The sequence below is a fragment of the Lithobates pipiens genome, unplaced genomic scaffold, assembly GCF_037356315.1.
Source record: "Lithobates pipiens isolate NorthernLeopardFrog02 unplaced genomic scaffold, aLitPip1_a1.2 Scaffold_13, whole genome shotgun sequence".
NCBI lineage: Eukaryota > Metazoa > Chordata > Amphibia > Anura > Ranidae > Lithobates > Lithobates pipiens.
This window is the reverse complement of record NW_027507718.1, coordinates 105,287,385-105,315,264: the sequence shown is the minus strand read 5'-3', so window position 1 is coordinate 105,315,264 and position 27,880 is coordinate 105,287,385. Positions and strand designations below refer to the sequence as shown.

The following is a 27,880-nucleotide window of genomic DNA, read 5'->3' as shown; positions in this document are numbered from 1 at the left end:
CAATCGTCAGGTGTGTAAAGCGGCGACCTGGTCGTCTGTCCACACGTTTACCAAGTTCTACAAGGTAGACGCCAGTGCATCGGCTGATGCCTGTTTTGGCCGCAAAGTTGCTATATATAAAAAAAAATTTTCCTGGTTTTTCAATAAAAACGCAGTACGTGTTTAGTTAATGCGCTTTTGCATTACTTCCGTAGTTTTTGGTGCAGTTTTGGGTAATCACTCCTGTTGCGGGAACCCTGGTTTTTGTGGTGGTGTTTTACCACGCACTGTTTTTTGTGGGTAAAGTTTCCCTAGTTCCCAAATGCCATGGTGGATGAAGTTGCTATGCTGTTTTTTCCCACCCCTCGTTTGGCACTGCTTGGGGAGGTCCCAATGGCTAAGAGAGGAGTTGTGTCGGTTGGTGAATATAGGAGAAAAATAATAGGATTTTTTGTATTCACCGTAAAAACCCCTTGCATGTCCCCCTCGGATCTACAGTGACTGCACTTCCAAGTGCATTTGTAGTGCAAAGTGGATTAGCCTTTAGTAAATAACCCCCATAGAGTTGAATGAGTGTGGTGTGTTTTTTTTTTTTTTTTTTTTTTTTTCCTCTTATCTTTTTTAAATCAATCGAACATTGTTTATTTGTACAGGCTGCTGTCCTGACCGTATGCAGTCACCTTTGACTCCTGGGTGCAGTGGGTATAATGTACCCTTTTTATGAATGAGGTCTTCAGGTGTGTTCCCCCCCCCCCCCCCTCTCTCCTTTAGACCCGTTTCACACTGGGGCTGCCTGTGCATTAGTTGTGTGTCACTTTTTGGCCGCTAGCGGGGTGTTTTTAACCCCAAAGAAGGGGTTAAAAATGCCCGCGTTGTGGCACTTCCAAAGCACTTTTAATTTCAATGAGCAGGGCGTTTTTGGGAGCACTGTATACAGCGCTCCCAAACGGCCCCAAAGATGCTGCTTGCAGGACTTTTTGTAACGAGCCGCAATCGCACGCCCTAGTGTGAAAGCACTTGAGCGGCATGGGAGGCAAGTTTTAGGGGTCTTAGAGGCTAGGTGGAGGAAAAATAGCGGCAACTTTAGTTTTCTGGTGGAGATCCTTTTTAGGAAATCTGAAACGGATCTGTATTTGGTATTTATTATTTATTTATTTTATTTTTTTTAAACACCCATGCAAGTTCATTCATGTTTTTTGTTGTGCTTGTAGGTGGATCCAAAGAAAAGGATTTCCGTGAAGCATCTTTTAAACCATCCTTGGCTTATGCAAGGTTATAATTGTCCTGTGGAATGGTACAGTAAATGGCCTGTGAGTTTTTATGACACTTGGATAGCCTTTTAAAGTGGAAGCAATCTTCTATCACTAAACCTTTTATTCTAGGCTTACCTATAGGTAAATGTCTCCTATACATGCACCGTTTAGGAGATATTTACTGTACATAGTCAGTGACATCACCACATTGTGGCTCCTGTCCTGCTGCTGAAACAGTGTTGTATACTTTATGTAGCTGAGGCTACATATAGTTCATACTGTGCTGACAGGCGCTGTATACTTTATGTAGCTGAGGCTACATACAGTTCATACTGTGCTGACAGGCGCTATATGTGTTGGTGAAGGAAATAGTTAGTTTGTTTGGTCCTAACAAAGTAAAGTTTGCTAAAACATGGAGATTGTCTTTAATCCAGATGAAGACATTGGCATTTGTATTGGAAAGTTGTTTGAAATTATTTGAGTTCATGAAAGCACCAGTTTGGACAAAATTATACAGGTGTAAGGGAAGCTTAAGGGTTAGTTTTTACCTTGCAAGTCTTTTAATCCTTTTTATATATTTTTTTTTTTTTCAATCTCCCTTTAGCTTGGCTACATGGATGAAGACTGTATTACAGAGATGTCAGTATACTTCAAACGCAGCAAACCGAGCATGTCAAACCTGATATCTGAGGTAATTCCCGGTCTTACACTGGCCTCAGGGATGTATCAAAAGAACTTTGCTATCCGTAACCCTGATTTTCAATATAAACAAAATCAACTGATTGGTTCCCATTAGATGGCACTCTAGCTTAATGATTTGCTTGTGTGCCATTTGTGTATTCAGGACTTTTTTTTTCTCCCATTGCACGTTCAAGTGTTCTAAATAAAATAAAGCATCTGTTTATTAAGCTACGAAGCTTGTTGGTAAAAAAAAAGTTTCCTAATTCAGTGAATATAAGGTGTTCCCGATGGGTGTATAAAAAGAGAAATGAATTCTGGAGTCTTTTCCAACATCCCTAGTTTCTTCAGCCTCAAAGTGCTTGTGATAGCTAAATGAAAGAGTTGCCTCGGTTACCTGCCTAATTAACCCACCTGGGGGCCAGATCAGTGCACTGGAACAGACATTCTCGACTCATTCACCTACAAAATCGCTGGTCATTTATTTTTTTTTTATTTTTTTTTTCTTCTGGTACTGAAAAGTGGGGTTCCACTGAAGATAAAATCATGATTGTTTTGTTTCCTTTATTTTGTTTTTGTTTTACAAATCTTTATTCATAAATTATATTGCAGTGGAATTATGACCATACAACAGCCAACTATTTATTGCTTCAAGCAAAGAAAAGTCGAGGAAAAGCTGTTCGTTTGCTACGCTCTTCAGTCATTTTGGAGCCTTCTGCCTCCAGTTTTAAGGAACATGTGGTGAGTGTTCCTGTTATGAAAAAAAAAAAAAAAATGTAAACGGAAGATTCAATCATTTTTGTAAAATTTAGAAATTCTGAAAATCTTATGTTTTTAGAGTTTGTCCTCTTCTGAATCCATTCAGAATTTCCCTGTATGTGCAACTGCTCCACCCTGGTCATGTCATTGCTGAATAATTACATGAGACATATGCACAGTCACAAAGGGTCACAGTCACAAAATTTATTGAAACTGGGGAGTGCAAAATCTGACGCAGCTGCGAATGGTAGCCAATCACCTTCTAACTTCAGCTTCTTCAGTTAGGCCCCTTTTCATGCCGAGGCGGTTTTCAGGCGCTACAGCGCTAAAAATAGCGCCTGAAAAAAACGGCCCCTTTCACTCCAGTGTGAAAGCCGGAGGGCTTTCACACAGGACGGTGAAAAAAGTCTTGCTATCCGCATCTTTGGAGCGGTGAAGCAGTGGCGCTTTGTTTTGGCCACCAGCGGGGGTTAAAACCGCCCCGCTAGCGACCGCATACCGCTGCCAAAACGACGGTAAAACGCAGCTAAAAATAGCGGCGCTTTACCGCCGACGCCCGCACTGCCCCAGTGTGAAAGGGGCCTTAAGCTTTGACAAAAAAAGGCAGCTGATTGGTTTCTATGCACAGCTGCACCAGATTTGGCACTCTCCAGTGTTAGTAAATCAACCCCAGAAGTTCTTAGTTTTATCCTGCTGAGAAACGGACACTGGTTAAAAAAAAAAAAAAAAAAACTAACAAGCTAACCCCTGACACAAATTATGCCTCAAGATTTGTGAATAGCTCTGCTGTTCTGTTGGTCTGGAAGATTTTTTTTTATATATATATATTTTTTTTTCCTACTATGGATGGCTACTGGTAGAGTGGATGTAAACCCACCACTCATGATTCTAAACTATTGCCGTCATACTAAAGTATGTTATCCTGCGTGTATCCCTACCGTTAAGTCACCCCCTTCATACAGAACCCCGCAAATCTCCGAAATTGGATGGGTGGGTCTATGCTTCGGTGCTCAGTGGGTGGAGTCGGGATGATGTTGCTAGACTCCCGTCCACCTCTACACTCCCCTTGGCCAGCCAGCGTAGCAAGGACGAACCTCGCGCCTGTCATGAGAAGTGCACTCTCAGGGGACATAGTGCATTCTCGGCAGAAGCAGAGCACGCTCACGGCCCCCTGTGACTCCTTTGCATGTAGAAGGACTTCCCTTACCTGTGCAAATGGCTATTTAATATATAAATTTTTTTTTTTTTTTTTTTTTTTTTTTGTGCACTTCTGCAGTTTTTCTTCTGGGGGGGGGGAGAGAGAGACTCGCTAAGGCTTCTAGGTGCGCTCGTGGAAATGCACACAATGTTCTTCCTTTTTACTTGTCTCTCTGTGGACAATTTAAAAGACGGGAATTTTGGTTTGTAGAGCGTTTTGGAGCTTTAAGCTTCACGCTTCAGTGCTCAGATGTGAATGGGGACTAATACAGCGAGGCACTGTTTTCTGCCATCTAGTACAGTAGCAGTGTGACGAGCAGCTCAGTATTCCATTCGTGCCTGTAGTGATCCCTCCTAGGTTCCCCCTGTTGGAAGCTGCACATTTCTATTGACAACTTTTTGTAGAGACTCGCTGAGCCTTCTCTGCTTTCTCCCTACAGCCTAAGCACAACTTGTTAATAACAGTCCTAATCCTAGACGGTTGCCTGCAGTGACAAGTGTCCCCCCTAGCCCCTCGTAAACCATTGATTCAACACATACATATAAGTGAGAGATTGGGTACTTCCTTTTTATAAAAGTAAAAAATACATGCATACCTGACAACGGCTCAAGAGTTTTTGCGAATGTTCAGTTTAAATCTATGACTGGTTGGGCTTGGCTCTGTAAAGGATTATGCTTTTAGCACTTTATTCTGTCTTCATCTGAGATATTTTCTTCTGTTTTTAAATGTTGTATGACACTATTTCCTACAACTTTGTTGCTTCCCCTGATCAAAGAGATTAAAGCGCCCATCATCACCACCTTTAGTGGAACCAGAGGTGCCTAGTATTCTGATTCTCTCGGAAGTACACTAGAGTACTTGCTGTCTCACTGAGTCCCTCTTCATTAGTATATGTGCTCTCATCTGCTGAAATTTTAGTCGGCAGTTTTTTTTTTTTTTTGTTTTGTTTTTTGTTTTTTTCTTAGGACATAAACTTTTTTTTTTTTTTTCTTCTGATCTAGGCTGTGTGTGCTTATAGAGGATTCCACAGTTTGCCATAGTGTCTAGGCTTAATGCTCCTAGACCTAAAACTGCAACAGTGTTTTTCTTATCATACCCATACTTGGCTCTGCACTAATTTCCCAGACCTTGGCTGATGTCTACATTTCTAAGCAGAGATTTGGTAGCTGCTGGTGTTCGACTGTTGTCTGTGTTTGACCAGCTTTTCATTGTATGATATATTTATTTTTCTCTGCCCGATGCAGCATTGGTTGATGGCTGTTATGTCTGAAGTAACCATCTCTTCTGTTTATTTCTATAGGGTGTGCGGTCTTAAGTGCTAGCTGGCAGACCAATAGTTTATTCAGTCTTCTCCAAGCCTACCCTTCATGGGAGCCTGTCTTTTCTGCTATTTCTCTTCATTGAGCTATAGCCTCAAATTAACCCTCCTTGATTAAAGTGTACTCCCTTACTACGGCTAAGTAAAAATGAGCAGCAAAGCCTCAGCATGAAGTTGCACCTCCCTTTCCAGTGGGGATTTTATTAACCCTTGCTGACACTTACCCAGCTTGCATCTCAGCTGTTTTAAATCAGAAGGTTATCTTCCAGTGCTAGAAACTGAAATGTCACTATCTGTCCCCTTCTCAGTTTTGACACCTCCAACCTTCCTTTCTTACTGTACAGATTATCAAATCAAGCTCTCTGGCCTTCTGGATTAAGGGGTCAATGCACCTGTTCTGTGGCAGAACAGTTCCAGAACTTTTTTTTTATTACAACCTGTTCACTGTTCCCATACCCTTTGGCCTACCCACACAACGGATGCCAGCCTGTCTGGCTAGAGTTGAGTCCTGAGCACCCAGTCATCTGTCTCGTCTCCCGATCAACATCCTGGAGCTGCGAGCTATTTGACTTTCTCCACAGTGTTGGACTAGCTTGTTGGAATGAGACGGATCTGTCGTCCGATCTGTATCCTGTCAGACAGCGCAACGGTGGTGGCTTATATCAGCTATCTTGATGTAGTTATACTATTTCTATGGTGAACACAGCTAGTTTAATGGTTGTCCTGGGCAGAACTTCACATTTCTGCCTTGCACATCCTCTTGTATAGTTTGGAAGGCAGACTTTCCCAGTTGACAGCTCCTGTACATATAGTTCCCTACATTCTAAGCTAGTCTAGAACTTCTGCAGGTGGAGATGCCAGATGTTTCCCGGTACAGCGGAAGCAGTGGATTTCTCTGGTGGTTAAGTGAGATAAGTATACGCAAAGTTATACATATCCTCCGCTGCAACATCTTCCTCATCTTTTTCGCAGGATAGAAATGACAAGCAATTTTGGTGCTCCTCATTGCTCCAGACTGGCCCAAGTGGATGTGGTACGCCAATTTAGTAAGACACCTAGTAGATTTTGTCGAATTGTCAGAATCTGCTCTCTCAAGGATCGATTTGCCATCCTACTTCATGGTAGATAAGGCAAAAACTGAAGGTTTCTGCCTTGTCTATCATGTTTCAGAGGTTGTTTGGCCTTTCACTCCTTGATTTAGACATTCATGGATTCATCTGTTGCTTCCACTGTTCATTCTGCTGTGACTCCTGAGATACATATCTGATTCTCTTTGCATGTCCAAGACCGCGGTTTTAACCAAGTAGAGTCTTTTCTCTCTACCCTCAGCCGCAAGGTGCTATTTCTCTAGATGTGAATGGACCATGGCTGTACGCATCCCTGGGTTCTTTGGTCCGTGCTTCTGTGTGTCAGTGAGTTTGAAGCAGAGCAGTTTGGCATTCCTGGCTACTTTCAGACAGGTGAGACACGTCCACTGAGCCAGGTGATGCACTTCAGTGCAGAGTACGGTTAGAATGTGGTCTAGTACATCATAGGTCTTTTGAACAAACATGGTGGTTGTATCACACATTGCATTTGGGTTTTGGGTCTGATGGTGACCTTCAAGGTAGTCCCATATGTCCAATATCATTCCAGACCATTGAAACCTAACAAAGTAAACAATGGCAGAGTCACCTCTAAGTGTAGGCGTAAAAGCAATTTTATTAAGAACATCCAGATGGCAAGTCAAGTGTTGGTGACTAAATTTGCCATACGCCGCTCTGCTCTCTATACACCAAGCCTCGTTTTGAGTTCCTCCACCGCACAGCAATCTTTACCATCAACGCAGACCAGCGAGGACCCTATGCTTTGCAACACCATGAGCGGAGGCATCTGACGGTTCACCGCCCTTACCTTTCGGGATATCTCTACACAGATGTGCCTGTCGCACTCCATTTACTTGTGAGTTGCCATTTGGATGTTCTTAATAAAATTGCTTTTACTCCTACACTTACAGTGCCTTGTAAAAGGATTTACCTTCTTAGCATTTTTCGTGTTCTGTTGCCTCACAACCTGGAATTGATGTGGAGTTTTGCGGATTTGCATCATTTTAATTTACAGAACATGCCCACAACTTTGAAGGTGTGTGCTTCACAAAAAAAAAAAACACAAACAACAAATAGGACAAAATAACAGAAAAGTCAATGTGCATAACTATTCACCCCCTAAAGTCAATACTTTGTAGGGCCACCTTTTTGCTATCACAGCTCCAAGTCACTTTGGATAAGTCTCTATAAGTTTGCCACATCTTACCACTGGGATTTTTTACCCATTCCTCCTTGCAAAACTGCTCCAGCTCCTTCAAGTTGCATGGTTTGCTCTTGTGAACAGCAATCTTTAAGTCTGACCACAGATTTTCTATTGGATTGAGGTCTAGGCTTTGACTAGGCCATTCCAACATATTTACATGTTTCCCCTTAAACCACTCAAGTGTTGCCTCAGCATTGTTTTTGGGGTCATTGTCCTGCTGGAAGGTGAACCTCTGTCCTAGCCTCAAATCGCACACAGAGTGGTACAGGTTTTGCGCAAGAATATCTCTGCATTTAGCACCATCCATGTTTCCCTCAACTCTGACTAGTTTCCCAGTCCTGACTGCTGAAAAACACCCCCACAGCATGATGCTGCCACCACCATGTTTCACTGTGGGGATGGTGTTGCATAGTTATATAGTTAGGTTGAATAAAGACACCAGTCCATCCAGTTCAACCTGAGTGAGTGTCTACAATTGTCCCTATCCCTGTACATTGCACACTCGCATCGATCCCTGCCCTCAAGGATCCAACAATTCAAGGTCCTCATTCATATGCTAGGGCCAATTTGGGACAGAAGCCAGTTAACCTACCTGCATGTCTTTGGAGTGTGGGAGGAAACCGGAGTACCCAGAGGAAAACCACACAGGCACAGGGAGAACATGAAAACTCCAGGCAGGTAGTGTCGTGGTTGGGATTCAAACCAGTGACCCTTTTTACTGCTAGGTGAGAGTGCTAACCACTACACCACTGTGCCGCCCATTGTTTTTTGGGTGATGTGTTGGGTTTGCGCCAAACATAGCGTTTTTGGCCAGAAAGTTCAATTTTAGTCTCGTCAGACCAGAGCACCTTCCTCCATACATTTTGGTAGTCTCCCACATGTCTTTTCGCAAACTAAAAAGTGCCATTTTGTTTTTTTGCTGAAATTAATGGCTTTCTTCTGGCCACTCTGCCATAGCCCAACTCTATGGACCGTACTGCTTATTGTCCTTTGTACAGATACTCCAGTCTCTGCTGTGGAACTCTGCATCTCCTCCAGGGTTACCTTAGGTCTCTGTGCTGCCTCTCTGATTAATGACCTCCTTGCCCGGTCCGTGAATTTTGGTGTGAATCAGTCTCTTGGCATGTTTGCAGTTGTGCCATGGTCTTTCCATTTCGTTATGGTAGATTTGATGGTGCTCCTAGGGATCATCAAAGATTTGGATTTTTTTTATAATCTAACCCTGACTTGTACTTCTCAACATTGTACTTTGTTTGGGGAGTCCCTTGGTCTTCATGGCAGTGTTTGGTTAGTGGTGCCTCTTGCTTAGGTGTTGCAGCCTCTTGGGCTTCAGAAAGGTGTGTATATGTAATGACAGATCATGTGACACTTAGATTGCACACAGGTGGACATCATTTCACTAATTATGTGACTTCTGAAGGTAATTGGTTGCACCAGAGCTTTTTATGAGCGTCATAACAAAGGGGGTGAATACATACGCACATGGCAATTATCAGTTTTTTATTTCTGAAAAATAGTTTTATGTATATATTTTTCTAATTTTACTTTACCAACTTAGGCTATTGTGTTAGGATCCATCACATATACAGTAATTCAGATTAACAAAATTGAACTAAAGGCTGTAATGTAACAAAATAGGTAAAAAGCCGGGGGTGGGGGGGGTGTGAATACTTTTGCAAGGCATTGTAAAGGCGCCTCTTCACTTGTTTACTTTCAGCTGTGTTTGAATTCAGCTTCTTTTCTACGTTGGTGGCAGCCCTCAGTGTATGGACTCCAACTTATCTTCATGATATATGGACTTCATACATACCCCTTTGGGTATTGGAGAAACAATAGTTTTTTTGCCCTCTTTCCTTGTGTTGAAACATAACTGAGCCTGCCTGCCAAACCTGCACGAAGTAGCCAGAATTGTTTCTGGACTGCCACATCCACCTGACTCACAAAAAACAGGCTTTTTTGTAGTCTGACACTGGAAGCAAAGAAAATCCTATTTCCCGATTGATGGGGAGATTCTCACTATAGACACCATCTGGTTGGGCTGGTAAGGAAACCTTTTGCTCCCCCCAGCCCAATCTCCAGCGCTGTGTCGGTCTGCAGCATTTTTTTTTTCTCTGTGCTCTCTTCGCAGACTGCAGCAATGGGAACCATGGACTCCTCCTCCTGTTGGTCAAACCCTGCATAGAGGGGGTGGGTGGGGCTGATCCGCGCCATTTTATGTGTATCTACAGACTTTATGCCCGGCTATAGATCGAGCCCACAACTGCCCCTTTAGCAAGAGGTTTGCTATGCGCAGACACAGAAGGCGCAAACGGCGCCAGTGGGGTACTCCGGAACACTATATTGGGAGCATCATTGTGTAAAACCATTGCACAGAGCAGCTAAGTATAACATGTTTGTATTTTTTTTTTCTTTTCTTAAATAAACAATCACATCAATATTCTCTGTACAAGGGACTTGGACGCTGTCTCCTTATCAATGTTCTGGAGTTTGTTGTCCCTTCAGCGCTGGACCTGTTATCTCTGGGGTCAAAGTGGTGGCTTAAATCAACGATTAGGGAGGAATCGTAAGTCTTTCAACTTGAGGTGGATTTGCATCTCTTCCTGCATCCAACAGATATTTCCCTCCATTGTCTGGATTTGGAGCACAATGTTCAAGTTTATAACTCGGCTACAGCTCCATTTTGTCACTCCATCACTGTGGTTCCTGAAGATCCCTGTTGCGTACAGACAATTTCTGCTTCCACTGCCACTAGATGGATTCCTCAACTTGTCATTCAAGCTTATGAAAAACGAATGAATGTGTTTTTTTTTTTTTTTTTTTTTTTCCCTTTTTTGTCCTTTTTTTTTTAAAATGCCTGGCCACTCATCAGATATTTCATATCTAAGATTTTAATGCTCTGAGGCAAGCACAAGCTAACCAGATTTCGTTATGTTCAGTGTAATAGGCCTGTGAATATTAAGGAATATTAAGAATTTCTTATGAACATGGAATACTTAGTAAGCCTCTTTATCTTCATAAAACTTGTTTGGCAGTCAAGGCAGAAACTGGATTTTGATGGTGGCAATCAAGGTGAACTCCCATATGTGTTTGGATCCATGGACTTCTCAGATGATGAGCTGTTTTATGAGGACTGCACATACAGCACTACTGAACAGGATGTAAGCATATGTGTTAATTTTTAGTCATAAAACATTTCTATACATTTTCAACAACTAATATTTTATTTGCATTATGAAGAAGTTCTCTAGGTATCGTTATGAGCTTCACAGTGTGGACTCTGCCACTGCAACGCCAATAAGGTCAGTGATGCCATCAAAGAAAAGTGAAGATAAGGAAAATTCTGACTCAAAACTGCCCAAAAATGAAGGCCCCTTTTTGCCGCCAGCTCCTTGGACACCATGCTCCAAGAAGAAAGGAATATTAACTACCCCCAACAACAATATTTTGGCTTCTGCAAAAGGTAGAGTGTTTACGTAAAAAGAATATAGTTTGGATTAATTATGCTACCATATGTGTGGATGCCTTAATTGTTTGCCCCTCTCTGTTCCCCCACCAAAACATTGGTTTTCTATAAAGCAAACTACAATTAGGCCCCTTTCACACTGACGTTCCGTTCAGGCCCGCCTGTCAGTTTTTCAGGCGGACCTGAACGGGTGCTCCATAGAGCTCTATGGAGCGTCGGATGTCAGCGGTGACATGTCCGCTGACATCCGACCCGCTCCGATCCGAAAAAGTGTAATGGAGGAAAAAGCTATTTTTCCATCCATCATCGGATCGGGTGACGACGGGCACTGCGGTCCGTCGTCATCCGATCTCCCATAGGGGAGAGCGGCGCTGTGACAGGTCCGTCCCTGCGCAGTATGCAGAGACGGACCTGTCATCTCCCTGCTCAGCGGGGATCGACGGAGTGATCCCCGCTGAGCAAACGGATATCCAGGACCCTTAGAGTGTAGCAGAGCGTCTCAGAGAGAGCCGGGAAAAGTCCTGTTTCGGTTTATACGTCTCCCAGACTCCTCTCATGCACGTTCAGGGATCTCTGATCCATGATCCAGTTTGAGTTTTGGTCCTCTCCCCCAGGACAATTTAAACTCGCCTGAGACAGACAGCCAGTGCTCTTGGCCTGGGAACCTCAGACAACTTCTGTCTAGGAGAGCAAAAGGTTGGTAAATAAATATTGTATAGTTGGTGCCAAGAAACCGCTAGGTTTTTGTTTTGGCTATTTTTGTTCTTTGTTTTTGGAACACTGTACAGCACCTGTATATATCACAAATAAACACCGTACTGTTTGTTACTACTTCTCTGGGTTTGGTATCTGTGCCTAAAAAGACTGCTCATCCCAAGGAGGTTTGTACCTGCTACCTGTCCCCCCAGGTTATGTTATATATTTATATATATATATATATATATATATATATATATATATATATATATATATATATATATATATATATATATATATATATTTTAGATGTATAACTATGCAAAAGTCTTGAAAAAATGCTGTACATGAAGAATGATTTCAGAAGTAGAAGTGTTAAGTTTGTTGGCAATTAACAAAGGGGAAAGTGAATCAACGGAAGAAAAATTCAAATCAATATTTGGTGGGACCACCCTTTGCCTTCAAAATGGAATCAATTCTTCTAGGTACACTTGCACAGTCTTTGAAGGAAGATCTTCTGGGGATGTAGGCTGCCTCAAATCCTTCTGTCTCCATGTAATCCCAGACAGACTTGATGTTCCGATCAGGGCTGTCGGAGCCAAACCATTGCTTCCAGGGCTCCTTGTTCTTTGCACTGAAGATAGTTCTTAATAACATAGTCATTGTTCTGCTGCAGAATAAATGTGGGGCCAATCACATGCTTCCCTGATGGTATGACATGAAGGATAAGTATCTGCCTGTATTTCTCAGCATTGAGGACACCATTGATCCTGATCACACTCCAACTCTTTGTACAAATTCAGACCCAAACTTACAAAGAACCTCCACCATGCTTCACTGTTGCCTGCAGACACTTCTTATTGTACCACTCTAACATGTGTATATATATATGTGTGTGTGTGTGTGTGTGTGTGTGTGTGTGTGTGTATATATATATATATATATATATATATATATATATATATATATATATATATATATAATATACTTTTTCTTTTCTTTTCTTTCACACACGAGATGCCCCTTCTGTCACTGTGGCTTGGAAGGGGAGGGTGTATTTCGCACTGTTGTGGCTGCATGAGAAGGGGGTCTGTGGTGTTATTCCTGTGTCACAGACACTCATTGTCCCCCATACAGCCACCATAATGCCCAGCCTTCTATATCCGATCGCCATACATTCTACCTACATGAAAGGAGATGGAGCTCTTCAGCACTTAGTGACTGTATAAAAACATGAGGGAGTGGGGGGGGGGGGGGTCTCTTCAGTTTACCCACTTGCTGCCACTGCACATACACTACACCCCTTACTGACATTCCCACTGCACCGACTTGCTACCAATGCACTTGCATGCACCACTACTTCACTTGCTGCCATGTGCCACTGTCTGCCCCCCAACCTATCCCCAGTGTACTTTTGCCAACACCTTTTTTTGAAATGATGACATGCACTATTGATCTACATTTTATAAAAACAAGACCTTTAATTTGAATTAAATGGCACGCCCAAAAATATGGGACATTTAACCTAATCTTTTTTTGCTGCACACCCCTTTTTAGAGGTAATCGCTGCAGGCAAGAAATTTCTAACTTTCAATTAGACTTCTGAACTTGCCAAACTATGGGACACTCTTGTTGAACAAACTGCTTCAGCTGCCATCCTAAGTTTGAAGGGTGCCATCTCTAGATCGCATGTTTTAGCACTTTCCATATGTTTGATTCAGATTAAGTCGCATGGAAGGCCACTTATGAATAGCCCAATGATTTGTTCCTGTTGAGAGTACCCATGGCCTGTGACTGGGTTTTTTAAGGTAGTACATTTTTGTTCCAGAATTCCTTAAAGTGGTCCTAAAGGCAGAAGGTGTTTTTTTTGTTTTTTATCTTTATGCATTCTATGCATTAAGATCAAAAACCTCCAGCGTGCAGCATTCCCCCTTATACTTACCTGAGCCCCATCTCGGCTGTCTGGGACTCTCCCTCCTGACTGGCTGAGACACAGCAGAGGGCACCATTGGCTCCCACTGATGTTAATCAAAGTCGGTGAGCCATTGAGGAGGGGGGCGAGCCACAGCTCTGTGTCTGAATGGACACACAGAGTAGCAGCTCGGGTGCCCCCATAGCAAGTTGCTTGCTGTGGGGCACTCGGCAGGAGGGAGGGTCGAATAAATGTGTGTGTATAATAATAATATATATATATGTATAATTACATTTATTTATTTACTCTCAGAAATTGAGAACTGCTCTTATTTTCATCACTTTTCAAGAATAATAAAGCATTTGTATCAGTAACTGGAAGGGGAAAAAAATAAATGTAATGTCTGTCAAAATGCTCTTATTGGTTTTCTATATGCCCATACAGACAAAAGCTGCTGTACGAAGGACACTCCCAACAAAAAACCTGTTCTGGTGAATGATGACATTATAACAGGTGTAATAAGTCCTGAAAGGCGGTAAGTGATTGTAATGCCTTTTTTTTTATATCCTACATTTCAAATTATTATGTTTCCGTATATTAGTCCACATCAAACGTTTACATAGTTTGCAATCATTTGTTGAGTTATAGTTTTACTCCTCCCCCTTTGTTTAAAAATAAAATAAAAATACTCTTAAGTTTAAAGTAGAGTAAACCTTTGCCAATATCCCCCCCCCAGCTTAGCCACCAAACCTCCCTCAATCCTCTGCCCGAGGGCTGCATCGCTTTTCTTCCTCTGTCTCACAGGCACAGAGGCAGCAACCATTGGCTCCTGCTTCTGTTAGTCAAATCCTGTGAGGAAGGAGCAGAGAGCTAGGCCAAGCCATGCTGTGTATCTATGGACACACAGTCCAGCTCAAGAGTGAGTCCACACATTTGCCCCCATTGCAAGCACTTTTTCTATAAGAGTAGACACAGAAGAGGAGCGGGGCATGACCCCAAAAAATGAGGTTTAGGGGAAGCTCTGTTCAATACCACTGCACAGTGAAGGAGAGTATGACATGTTTACATTTAAAGAAAAATTGCCTGTTGTAACATTTTAATGAACAGGCTGGTCAAGTCCTAGTAACAAATTGAAACAAAATCAGAAATGTATACATCCATATATATATCCCAAGTCGTCTATTTTTGAGAAAATTCTTGAGACCCTCTATTCAAGAAATGACCAGTGAACCCGCTGTATGCTCCTCTGGATTTTTGCTACACCCTAGAGTTACAAAATGTCCTGCCCTCTCTCCTGCTGCTTTTGTCTTTTTACTGTCCGGTGACTCCATTCAAAAGATTATGCATAACTTTGGGCCCTGCTAGATGCACTTTTATCTATGTTTTACTGATTCCCCCCCCCATGCAGAAAACTAACTCCCATCTAACCCTAAATGGAAGACCTTTGTGTCTTCTTCTCTTATACTCAAACAGAATGCTATACTTTATACACAAATTCTCACTTGGTAACAACTATCAATGAAACGAGAGATATATATATATATATATATATATATATATATATATATATATATATATATATATATATATATATATATATATATATATATATATATATATATATATATATATACAAAAACCTTCTGGTTTGGGGTACTAACTTACAACTCTAACTCTGTACTATCCATCTCTCGCCAATTCTTACCGGAGGAGCAGCAAAGATAATGGTGTAGCGGCGGGCTCTTGAAAAGCATACGTTATGTTTTTCAAAATTTAACTTTGCCCAAACTACAATTTGGTTTGGGTCTATTTGACTTCTGTGTCAGTCTGACTGGGCTGTGAGATGTTCAGCCTAGCCACAGGGAGGTGCCACCTCTGGTGGCAGGCGTGGAACTATGGTCTGGTTGGACGTTTAATTTACTCTCTCTCTGAGTCAGATCAGTGGGAGTGGCCCTATTGCTGGGCCCTCTGGGAGAGGGTATTTAAGATGCGGACGTCACGTGGTTCGTGGTTCCGGTCCAGTATGATGTGTCCCCAGGAAGGCTATGGCCTGGGGTGCGGATCCACCTGACTTTAATGCCTCTGGGCTGGCTAGCCCAAGGCAAGGGAACTAAGGAAGGATTCCAAGGTGGATGGGTGCTGTCTGGTTCGGGAGAGACCCAATGAACTTCAAGCATTCCAGGGAAGGACTCTTTAGAAGAACACCACGTACGGGTTGGTTTTCTTAACAAGAGCCTGGAAGGGCTGAAGTAACCGAGAGAATCTGGTCTTGTGGATATCGCCAAGCAGGCTGAAAGATCCAGGTATCCTACAAGTGTTCTACAGCTTTGTTTCCCTACGTGTTCTGCAACAACGTCGGTGATAAAGACTTTGTTCCTGAGTAAACTCCTGGTTGGCTGCTAGGCCTTGAGAGAGGGACTGTCCAACCTGAGTGTTCATCCAGCTGCAAATGGCTATTCTCTGGATGCAGTCAAAGTAAGCCAGTTCCTTAACGTTTATAGACTTTGGCATTGAGAGTACCTGAACTTTCCTTTCCAACCCTCTGATCCCAAGTTGAAAGACTGTTCAATGGTTTGAGTTTTTGCAAATCCATTCAAGTGGATCCATTGTCAGTCTCAAGTTACTGGGCCATCTACCACGGATCATCCCCTAGACGTGAAACAAGGAGAATGGAAGGTAACTGTAAGCCCTTTGGGGGTTAGTGCTACAATGGTTTAGTACAACTCCAGACGAGGTCTAGTAAACATCAAGATGTGTTTTGGGCATGTGTCAGATCAATAGTCCAGAAATGTATGGGCTTCAATGTACCTCCTAATCCAGCCTTTCTCCTCCCTTTTTAATGTGATACTTTGCAAAACCTACAAAAACTCTGCCATTATACACCTGATCAATGCAGGTGATGAGGTGTAATGGCTTCTGTTGAGCTCTCCAACATTTGTCAGTTTTCCCAAATTCAAGACAACAATATGGAAGATCTCACCTCAGCGTTGAAGGAAAATTTGGAAGCCTTCAGATGTAGATGATTATACTGGCTGGAATTTGTGTGCTCTAGAGTACATTACATTTACCTCCTTAGTAGAGGATATTCTTTGACCTTTTATAATACTCCACATCTTGACTCTGGTAGTATTGGGGGGGGGGGGGGGGGTCATCCCCACCTTCCCCTTCTCTTTCCAACAGCTTACTAGTTAGTCATTCCTTTTTTCATTCAACCCTCCATCTTATTACCCCTCTGTTTCCTTCCCAATGGTAGTTCATTAACACATGTTGCCTGAAGGGGACCCTCTTCCTATGATGGGATTATCCCTCCACCCTTCCTTCTCCCTTGCCTCCATCCTCTGAATTGTTTTTTACTGGGAGAACCTAAGGTTTCTGATAGGCAAGGGTGACAATGAAACGGTCATCTAGCCTTTCAAGAGGCGCTTTATTGGAATATAGACATGAAGCCATATATTAGCCAGATTGTTCCTTTTTATATGCCATTATATGTAGTACTCTGTTGAACTAATTGTGCACATTTTATATCTGAAGCCTTAAATAAGGAATTTCCAAAAAAAAAGGATGTTTGTATGGTAGCCTCAAACTCTAAACCCATAGCCTCACACATGACTGCTATAAAGCACAAAAACATCACTCCTCTTGACTGAGGGAAGCAGTGCTAGACACTCTACAGGCCTTGTTTGTACCCTTTAATGTTTTGCCATATAAGTATGAAATGGAAGTAAATTTGCAGATGTGGAAGTGTAAAACATTCTTCTTTAGCTCACAATGCTCAATGAAGCTGCATGGTTAAGTTTATCTTTACTATATTGTGCTTCACATCAAGCATCCACAAGGTGGTGCTGCAGGGCAACAATCTGACTTGAATACCGTTTTTAATGTTTTTCATTGTTTGTACTTTGATAGTTGCCGCTCTGTGGATTTGGATTTAAATCAAGCACATCTTGACAGTGCTCAAAAGAAAAAAGGAGGAAAGGTGTTTGGGAGTCTAGAACGAGGACTAGATAAAGTCATTACAATGTTGACACCAAGCAAGCGTAAAGCATGTGCAAGAGATGGACCCAGAAAACTCCGGGTATAATTTAATTTGGAATTCATACAGTTTTACAATTTATTGCATAGCACATCTGTAGGCAGATAACTGGATTAAGGGGTTCTTTTTTTTATCTATTAAGATTTTTTTTTTTTGTGCCTCAACTTGGTATAATATTTGGTTATTGTAATCCCCTATGCAGCAAGACACAGACAAGGATAGGGATGGGCAGCTAATCAGACAATCACTCTACTACACTGCACCATGCTTCTTGGAAGAGTGCTGGCTGATGGGAGAGATCACATTTAGCTGCTGCTCATTCACTATCAGCTCACAGGCTGGGGTAAAACATGTTGTCAGTTGCCTTATTTGCAACATATTAACTCAACATGCTGCCATGTTTGCCTACAAGTGGGTAAATAGCTTGGTGTTAGATTACATTTGCTCACTAAGTTTAGAATTGAGTGATTCCATTTTTGTTTTTTTATTGAAAAAAAAAAAGATGTATATTGTGGTAAAAAGAACAGAGCATTACCTGGTCCAGCTTTTTTCTTTTTTTTTTTTTTTTTTTATATAGGACATGTATACATGTTAATGTAAATGTTAATAAAAATGTCCTCTTTGTAGTGCAATCTATAGCTATATATATATATATATATATATATATATATATATATATATATATATATATATATATATATATATATATATATATATATATATATATAATTTTTATTTTTTATTTTTTTTTAAGAGTCAGCCTGAAAATGTAAGTTGCATAGTAGGTGAGGTTGAAAAAAGACACAAGTCCAACCTATGTGTGTGCTTTTTTTAGTCAGTATTACATTGTATATCCCTGTATGTTGTGGTCTTTCAGGTGCTTATCTAATAGCTTTTTGAAACTATCGATGCCCCCCGCTGAAACCACCACCTGTGGAAGAGCATTCCACATCCTTTCTGCTCTTATAGTAAAGAACCCTCTACGCAGTTTAAGGCTAAACCACTTCTCTTCTAATTTCAGTGAATGACCGCAAGTCTTTTTTTAATTCTTTCGCGGTAGTTTTATCCCTATTGTGGGGTCACCAGTATGGTATTTGTACATTGAACTCATATACCCTCTCAAGCGTCTCTTCTACAGAGAATAAGTTCAGTGCTCGCAACCTTTCCTAATAACTAAGAAAAAAGAGAGAGGTCTGGTGTCGCCAGTGACACCTCCATCCCTGAAATATGCAACAAAACAGAAAATTCGCACTGGGATGTTGAGTGAGGTGAGCACAGTTTAGCCAATAAATGTAGCAGCAGTAAATACAGTATAAAAATGTATTCAAGTAGAAATAATGCATGCATCAATATTGCCAACAAATGGCAATTCATAAGGGATGCATATAAATAAATAGTGGTACATAAATGTAATAGCAATCATATAACACAGGCATCTAGTGTACCCAACTCATTTTGTGAGACCCAGCTCGCTCTTCAGGGGTGGATGCGTGTAAAATGTACCTAGAATGAAAGAATATAAATATTAATTATATAGGCACAGGGCAAGAGGGGCCTTGATGCAAGGAACCCCATACTTGCCACTGAACAAGGCCAAAACAGCGGATGTACAGCTCCCAAAAGGCGGCAGCAGGTGTCTCGCTCAGGAGGCAGCGCCAGACAAAGCCCCCACCCCATACATTTTTATACTGTTATTACTGCTGCTAAGTTTATTGGCTAAACTATGCTCACCTCACTCAAAGTCCCAGTACATCCTTCCTGAGGACTGGTGCCCAGAACCAGACGGCATACTCCAGGTGCAGCCAGACCAGAGTCTTTAAGAGCAGGAGAATTATCATTCTATCTCTGGAGTTGATCCCCTTTTTAATGCATGCCAATATTCTGTTTGCTTTGTTTGCAGCAGCTGAGCTTAGACCCCCAGGTCCTTTTCCATCCTAGATTCCCTTCGAGTCGCCCAGCCCCCAGTGTATAGATTTCATTCATATTTTTGCCACCCAAATGCATTATTTTACATTTTCTACATTGAACCTCATTTGCCATGTAGTTGCCCACCCTGTTAATTTGTTCAGATCTTCTTGCAAGGTTTCCATATCCTACGGAGAAGTTATTGCCCTGCTTAGCTTAGTATTGTCCGCAAATACAGAGATTGAATTGTTTACCCCAGCTTCCAGGTTGTTTATGAATAAATTAAAGGATTGGATAGGATTGGTCCCAGGACAGAACCCTGGGGGACCCCACTTTCCATCTCTGACCATTCCGAGTACTCCCCATTTATCACCACCCTCTGAACTGAAGCCCTTGTAGCCAGTTTTCAATTCATGTACTCACCTTATGGTCCATGCTGACAGACCTTACTTTGTACAGTAAAGCATTTTCCGCTCCTTTAATTGACTTCCTGCTGTTGCAGCAGTTTTTGTGAGGTTATTTGCACTTTAATATAGATACTTTATTTTCTCTGTTTGGGCCCTAAGCCCAGCTTGAACACTTCCTAACCAGAGTCGCCTGATTTTGGTCATTCAGGATGGCAGACGGGTTCACTTTAAATATTACAGTCCCCTGTCACAGGAATATTTTGAATTTCATGGCATCAGAGTGTTCAGTCTGTGTGTTTGGAGACATATGGGGAGAGGTGGTAATTGTGTCCTTTTTGAATATTTTTTTTAATTTTTATTATTATACAAGATTTTTATAGCGCCAACAGTTTGCTCAGCACTTTACAATGTCCGTTTTTATAATTGTAGTTCTGGGATTGTTTGGTATTTTCCCTGCAACACCTCTGCAGATAAATACTAGTATTGCATCTTGTTCAGTAAAATAACCTACAAATAGTAACCTAAAATAACATTCATGTTGGTTTTTCTTGTCGGTACTGTTGTCACACTTATTTAGAAAAATACAAAAATAACTCTTGTTTTGCAGGCCCATTATAATGTAACAATGACAACTTTATTGAATCCCGACCATATACTAAATGAGTTGACCAGAGTTCTTCCACTGAAGAATGTGGATTATGTCCAAAAGGGGTAAGTGATGCACACGCATTGGGTTTGCAATAGTTTGTTTTATTTCGTACATAGTTTAGAATGAGAGAATTTTCTTTTTCATAGATATGTATATCAGAAAATGTTTCATAAAATGCGATGTCCATCTCAAGATCAGTGAAATGCTTTAAAATATAGTATGTCTAGTGGGCACATATTTTTAGTTACTATGTTTTTAAAGTCATTTTGGAGGTATATTTCATATCTTTAAGCTTGTTCTTTTACATTTTTGGTATTATACCAAGTAAATAATTTTGTGGAGTACCCAGAAGTCCTGTATTTTTACTGATTTTAGGTTTTTAAAACATTACTTATATTCATAGAAGTGTATTTATTTATACACAAGCTTTGTTATATATAAAGCGAATATAGGATTCCAAAAGCACCATGAGTTATCTAAAGAAAGGGAATAGCAGACACAGCTTTGATTGAAACCTCTTACTGAGCTCTATGGAAAGATGAGTCACTGCTGTGATTACTGACCCTTGCTCTGTAAACAATGACCTGCTTTCAGCGAATGCCTTAATATGTACAAAGGCGGACTATGATGCACGAATACTAATAGCAACATTTATTCCCAACATTAACACACATTGACATTTACAATATTTCAAGCTGTTCTAAATTTTCATTGTAAAGACGACACACCTCACTATAACAATCAATGTAGTGCCCATGTACCACCTGAGCAATGCATACATTGCATGCAAAACCTAGTCAAGTGTAGACTTCTTCAATTCACAGTAAGGCTTTAGCTTTTTCCCTAGCGCTCCTTCAAGCGAGCAGTGTCTAAACCCAGGAGGCTGAAGATCTCCATGGAGACTAAAATATAAACATGCTTGCTACTGCTTACCCTCTTTGTTCCAAATATCTTGAGTTCCCCATGTCCTATATGAACTACTGGTATGTGGCTTGTGTACCATATTTTGAGAATAGTTGTGTTGGTTTACAATTTCCCTTTTTGTTTTGCTGCCGTACTAGGCTTTAACAGCAGGTGGCACTGTAGAAAAAAATTAAATGACAGTGGTATGTACATATAAAATCAGAGAACTGCGTAAGGTAGGCTGTTGCCAAGCTGGGAAGCTTCTGTCAACCAAAGATGAATTCTTGGAAGACCGTTGTATATAAACTTTCCCACAGAGCTTGGGCAAAAGGGCAAGCGCGCAGTGCCTATTTCCTAATTTATCTCTCACTCTGTCCAAAGTATGAGCTAAAAATGCTTCAGCAAACCACTGCAAGAGTTACTATTGAGTACACTGTCTCCACTTGATGAGAGCTTACCTTAATTTTTTGCCACTATTTAAAAAGCAGGACTGCCTTTAGCTTTTATGGCTACATATTAAAGCTTTTCTAATTGTGTGTCTGCATTTTACTGTTCTACAGGTATATCCTCAAATGCAAAACACAGTCTGACTTTGGAAAAGTGACAATGCAGTTTGAACTGGAGGTGTGCCAGGTGAACAAGCCAGATGTAGTGGGGATTAGAAGGCAACGTCTTAAAGGTGATGCTTGGGTTTACAAGAGACTAGTGGAAGACATCCTATCAAGCTGCAAGATGTAACGGTTACCTACTAAAACTGTAACATCAGTAGGTGTTTATAGAGAGGTCTTTTCTGTACTATATCTGTACATTTGTACAACTGTAGGGAATGAATTGTGCTGAAATAACCAATCAATTTTGTGAATAATTGTAAAAAAAAAAAAAATTTTAATTGTGATTTTATGTCATTGTTTAAATGTCTGTCCTGATTTATATGTTTTGAAATAAAACACTAAAACAATAAACTACTTAAAAAAAAAAAAATTGGTCCTCCTTATTCCCTCCATCACTTTCACTTTTATGAGGATGTCAACAGTGGACGTATTATTCCCCCCCCCATCTGAAGATGGAATGCTGTACATAGTGATGACACATTTGCATAATTCTTTTGCTGTCTCTTGTTCCTAAGTAGGATTTATTGAGGTCGTTAATTAAGCCACAGCTGTGGTTACTAGAGTTAAACTGTATGCTCAATATGAGAAAAACAGGATTGACTCATATGAATGTGTTCCTAAGTCAACAACATGCCAGGCTACCAAGTATGGAGTTCAATGCTTTGTAAAGAAATGCAGATGTATTAAGTTAGGGCTAAACCATATCAATCAGAGCAGTAGATGTAACTTTCTAAGACTTCTGAAACCTTTAAAGGTCATCAAAGCCATCATCTTTGCGACAATGCCATGATTTATATTTTGCTTACTTTTATGTTGCTTTACCAGTTTGAAATGGGGTGCTGCTTGGGGGGGGACTTAAACCATTAGTAATGGTTGCATAGAGCCTCAAACTATCCAAATTCTTGCAGCACTTCATTGGGCAGTGTGTGTGTGTGTGTCTCTATGGATTAGAGAAGGGACCACGTGCTGCAATACGAAGCGTTTACTCCTCCATATATATAATGAATAAAATGTGGGGAGTAATAAATGCCTTCTTAAGCTTGGATGAGATTTCAGGCATTTACTTTAATAGCCGTTTCCCAGACACTTGATGTCTGGACCAAATGCATGGCCCAAGACCCTAGCTCTATCTTAATGAACCCTCTGTTCACTACCAACTAGAACTTCTACCTATGGCCTTGCATTACAGCATGAATAGCTGGGTGGCTACTCTTTGCCAGATTTCCAAAATGAGACTCCTCTCTACAGCAGGGGTCCCTAAACTTTTTAAACAGGGCGCCAGTTCACGATCCCTCAGACTGTTGGGGGACCGGACTATAGTTTGAAAAAAAATATGAACACATTCATGAGTTGAGGGGTATCTTAATATAGCACGGTCTTACCCCGAAGGGTCTCTACGCTCCACATTTAAGCCTCCCTTAACGCTTTCTGTTTGGGTTCAGTAAAGCCTCCTCAACCCTCGCGTGCCTTTCCTGTAAATTCATTACTAGAAAAGCATATGTATTCTGAGTGGGATCACCCAGATAAGCACTTTTTCCCCTCCTAAAGTTTTCAACGCTTTATCCTATGGAGGAAAAATTCACTAAGACGTGGAGTATACCAGCAATTGACACTGCTCTATCCTCTGTGAATAAAAGTTTGACTTGTCCGGTTGACAATGCGCAAATGCTTAGGGATCCAACCGATAAAAAAAAAAAATTGGAAATCCTGTTAAACATTTTCTCCTTGCCAGGTTCAGTGCAAAACACAAATCTGCTGACAACTCAGATTCTATTCGTCAAACCTCTCACCTTACGCTTGGGTTGGTACATATGTGTAGAATCTTATGGTTGAAAAGTTGGCCAGCCAAAGCTCCATGCAAAAAGCTCCTGGCTGGTTTTCCTTTTCGTGGTGAAAAGCTGTTTGGGGAGGATTTGGACAAATATATCCAAAAAGTATCAAGTGGGAAAAGTACCCCTTTGCCAGTAAAGAAAGGGTAAACGTCTTTCAAACGGGCTCTTTCTCCAGAGCCAGGGGCATCAGCCTCCAGGCAGTTGTGACAGACTCCTCCGCCAGGTTCAAGAGGTAAACCTCAGGTCAACCCCAGGGGCAAAAAGTCCTGGGGGAGGAAACCCACAAGACAGAATGCTAAAGCCTCTTTATGAAGGGGTGCCCCGTTCGCTCGAGCGGGGGGGAAGACTTCTGCAGTTCCTGCCAGACCTTTGAGAAGAATTTCAGGACAGATGGGTGGTCTCCACAATAGCTCTAGGTTACAAACTAGTGATCATGGTGGTCCCCGTGGAAGAGCAGGGTTTGGGGTTTTAGATCTAAACCGGTTCCTGAAAATTTGCTCTTTTCGCATGGGAATCAATCCGATCAGTAGTCTCCATCCTACAAGGAGGATAACTTCTGGCATTAATTGACATCAAGGATGCATACCTTCATGTTCCTATTTTCCCCACTCACCACAAGTATCTGTTTCGAAGTAAAAAAAACTTAATTTTCAGTTTGTAGCCTTGCCTTTCGGTCTATCTACTGCACCTCGGGTGTTTACAAAACTTCTGGCCAGATTAAGGACTCAAGGTATAACAATAATGGCAAACCTGGACGACCTGTTCTTAATAGACTGGTCGGTAGTCCGCTTGGACCAAAGCATGATCACCACAGTCAACTACCTGGAATACCTAGGTTGGGGCCTCAACCTAGCGAAATCTTTTAAAGCCAGTAAGAAGATTAGAGTACTTGGGTCTGGTCATAGATACAGCCCAGAAGAAGGTGTTTTTACCCCAGGCAAAGATCAGTGCCTTTAAAGGAGCTGATTCAGGTGGTCAGTGCAAAGAAGGGTCCTTCCATTCGCCTTTGTATGAGGTTGTTGAGAAAGATGGTGGCTTCATTCGAAGAAGTTCTCTATGCTCAAATTCATTTGAGACTGCTGCTAAACAGTATCCTATCGGCCTGGAACAAGAAGATTCAAGCACTAGATTTTCCGATGCGTTTGTTGCCAGAGCCTCAGTTGGTTGGTAAACCATATCCTAACCTGGGCAGAAAAACATGTGCCGTGCATATTAGCAATCTTCATTCTAGGGGTAGAGGCAGAATACTTAAGTCACCAGCAGTTGTTCCCAGGGGAATGGGCCCTTCCCCCCCCCCCCCCCCGACATCTTCCTGGCTATATGCCAAAGATGGGGGATCCCAGACGTAGATCTGTTTGCATCCAGGTTCAACAACAATGTCGACAACTTTGTGTCAAGAACAAGGGATCCACGCGCATGCGGAACAGATGTGTTGGTGATCCCGTGGGATCAGTTCTCACTGATTTATGCATGCCCTCCTATTCTGCTGCTACCTTGACTTCTTCGCAGGATCAAGCGGGAAAGGAAGTCTGTAGTTCTTGTGGCCCCAGCATGGCCCATAAGATCTTGTTATGCAGAAATAGTAAAGATGGTGGTAGGGGCCCCATAGACCTACTACCACGTCCAGACCTGCTATCACGGGGAACAGTGTTCCATCCTACTTTACAAACTCTCTAAATGTAACAGTTTGGCTATTGAAACCCACATTCTCTAGAAATCGTGGGCTTTCAGGCTCAGTGATACCTACCTTGATTTAATGCAAGGAAGCCAGCTTCCAGAGTCATTTATTATATGGTCTGGAAGGCATATGTTTCCTGGTGTGAATCCGAGGTTGGCATCCTGGGAAGTGTCATAGGTAGAATTCTTGCCTTTCTGCAAATGGGTTAGATATTAAACTGGCCTTGAGTACTATCAAGGGCCAGGTCTCAGCCTTATCAGTAAGGTTTCAGCGTCCGCTTGCTTTGCATTCTTTGGTCTGAAGCTTTATACAGGGGTAACGTGGCTTAATCCACTGGTTAGAGCACCCCTGTACCCTTGGGACTTGAATTTAGTTCTGTAGGCATTACAGAAACAGCCTTTTGAGCTGATACGACATATATTCCTTTGGTCCTTTTGACAAGGAAGCTATTTTTTCTGGTAGCCATTTGTTCTGCAAGAAGGGAATCCGAGTTGGTGGCTCTTTCTTGTAAAGAGCCAAATTTAATCGTCCACAAGGATAGAGTAGTATTGCGTCCTCATCCTAGTTTTCTGCCAATGTTGGTTTCAGGTTTTCACCTAAACCAGGATATTATTTTAACTTCATTTTTTCCAGAACCCTGTTCTAAGGAAGAAAAGTCACTACATTCGTTGGATGTAGTGAGAGCAGTCAAAATCTATTTGAAGGCGACTGCTCAGATTCGGAAAACAGATGTTTTGTTTGTGTTGCCTGAAGGTCCTAGGAAAGGACAGGCAGCATCGACATCTACTATTGCCAAGTGCAAGTGCTTCGTAGGCAGTGTATCACCAAGCCTCCATGGCTCAAATCTGCAAGGCTGCAACCTGGTCTTCAGTCCATACATTCACCAGATTCAGGTGGATGGAAGAAGGCATGAGGCTATCGCCTTTGGGCGCAGTGTGCTGCAGGAAGCAGTATAGGTCCCCAGGTGTGATTGCACCCTATTTTTGTTTGTGTCCCCTCAGGTGGCATTACTCTGAGACATCCCATACAGTTATTACTGTGGCTCTGTGTCCCGTGATGTACGATAAATAAAATAGGATTTTTATAACGGCTTACCTGTAAAATGCTTTTCTTGGAGTACATCACAGGACACAGAGGTCCCTCCCCTCTTTATGGTTGCATGTACTGTATATTGCTTTGCTACAAAACTGAGGTACTCCTGGTAAGGCGAGGGGTTATATGGGGAATTGAACTTCCTGTTTATAGTGTGCCAGGGTCCATCACCCGAAGGTGCCATATAACCCATAGTTATTGCTGTGGCTCTGTGTCCTGTGATGTATGCCAAGAAAAGGATTTTACAGGTAAGCTGTTATAAAAATCCTATTTTTGCAGAAGTGCCCTGTGCCAAGGTTCAAGTCAGACTGTTGAAACTTAAATTCTACTAGCGTGGCACAAACTGACTCAGTCCCTGAAGATCAGACTTCCCGAACAGGTCTCCAGCCCAACACTGGAGTCAAAGAAACCCTTTCCCCAAAAAATGTAGAAAATTCAATGCCAACCTATTTGGCTGGGAAGGGGCCCTGCATTGTCCCCTAAGTGCAGGGGATATAGTCATTGGAGGCAGCTCATCCTCACATCAACATTCTGAAACTTGGTTCTCTCTTCAATGTTGGCTACATCAATTGCAAGATCATCTGACAAGGATGCAGTTAATGTAGGCTACAGCCGTGGCATTTTTCAAGGAGGCACCAGAGATTGCATCACTCAAAAGGACGTTGACTTGATCCCTTCTTGGACAGAACTGCCTGTTCCAGGTGGACTTTCTCATTCCTCGGGACCTTCTGTCCCAGGGGTCTGTAAAACATCCAGTTTCTCAAGTTGCTAGCCTTAATAGTGTTGCTGTTGAAGCCCAGGTCTAGGGATATAGGGGCCTATTGGATTTGGTCATCTATGCCCTCTTGAAGACTAGAAAGCCACATTTCTTGCAGTCTGCCTTTGCACCTGGATGCCAAATGTGCATAGTGGGAAATATGGAAATCCCATCCTAGGAGGGCATCCTGGCTTTCTTCCAATCTGATCTTGACTGCCACCACAGGGCAAATTGTTGTTTCAGGGACTGTTTGCCTCTCATTCCTTAGTTAAGGCATTTGTGTAGCCTGTTGCACACATTTCTTCCCCTGTTGCTTTGTGGGACCTTAACCTGGCTTTTTGGCCCTTCAAACCTACTCGCAATAGGAATTGTAATGATGCTGAACTGAGTCCATTTTTTTTTTTTTTTTTTTTTTTTTAGCTATTTACTTTTCTCTTGGACAGTGAAAAGAACTAACAAGATGAGAAA

At 41.8% G+C, this 27,880-nt stretch overlaps 1 protein-coding gene across 2 annotated transcripts in view; it reads left to right on the top strand.

The window, feature by feature from the left end:
* Positions 1-22,423, top strand: part of MELK (maternal embryonic leucine zipper kinase) — an 83,807-nt gene extending 61,384 nt beyond the window's left edge. Inside the window, exons 10-18 of one of the 2 annotated variants that reach the window (XM_077475373.1) lie at positions 1,191-1,289; positions 1,837-1,923; positions 2,523-2,651; positions 10,507-10,632; positions 10,715-10,934; positions 13,990-14,080; positions 17,452-17,620; positions 20,498-20,601; positions 22,003-22,423. In XM_077475373.1, the coding sequence (XP_077331499.1) occupies positions 1,191-1,289; positions 1,837-1,923; positions 2,523-2,651; positions 10,507-10,632; positions 10,715-10,934; positions 13,990-14,080; positions 17,452-17,620; positions 20,498-20,601; positions 22,003-22,180 (1,203 nt within the window). In that variant the 3' untranslated portion in view covers positions 22,181-22,423. Of the gene's footprint in view, positions 1-1,190; positions 1,290-1,836; positions 1,924-2,522; positions 2,652-10,506; positions 10,633-10,711; positions 10,935-13,989; positions 14,081-17,451; positions 17,621-20,497; positions 20,602-22,002 lie in introns of both variants that reach the window. The other variant, XM_077475372.1, reaches the window with a different exon arrangement.
* Positions 22,424-27,880: the final 5,457 nt, after the last annotated feature.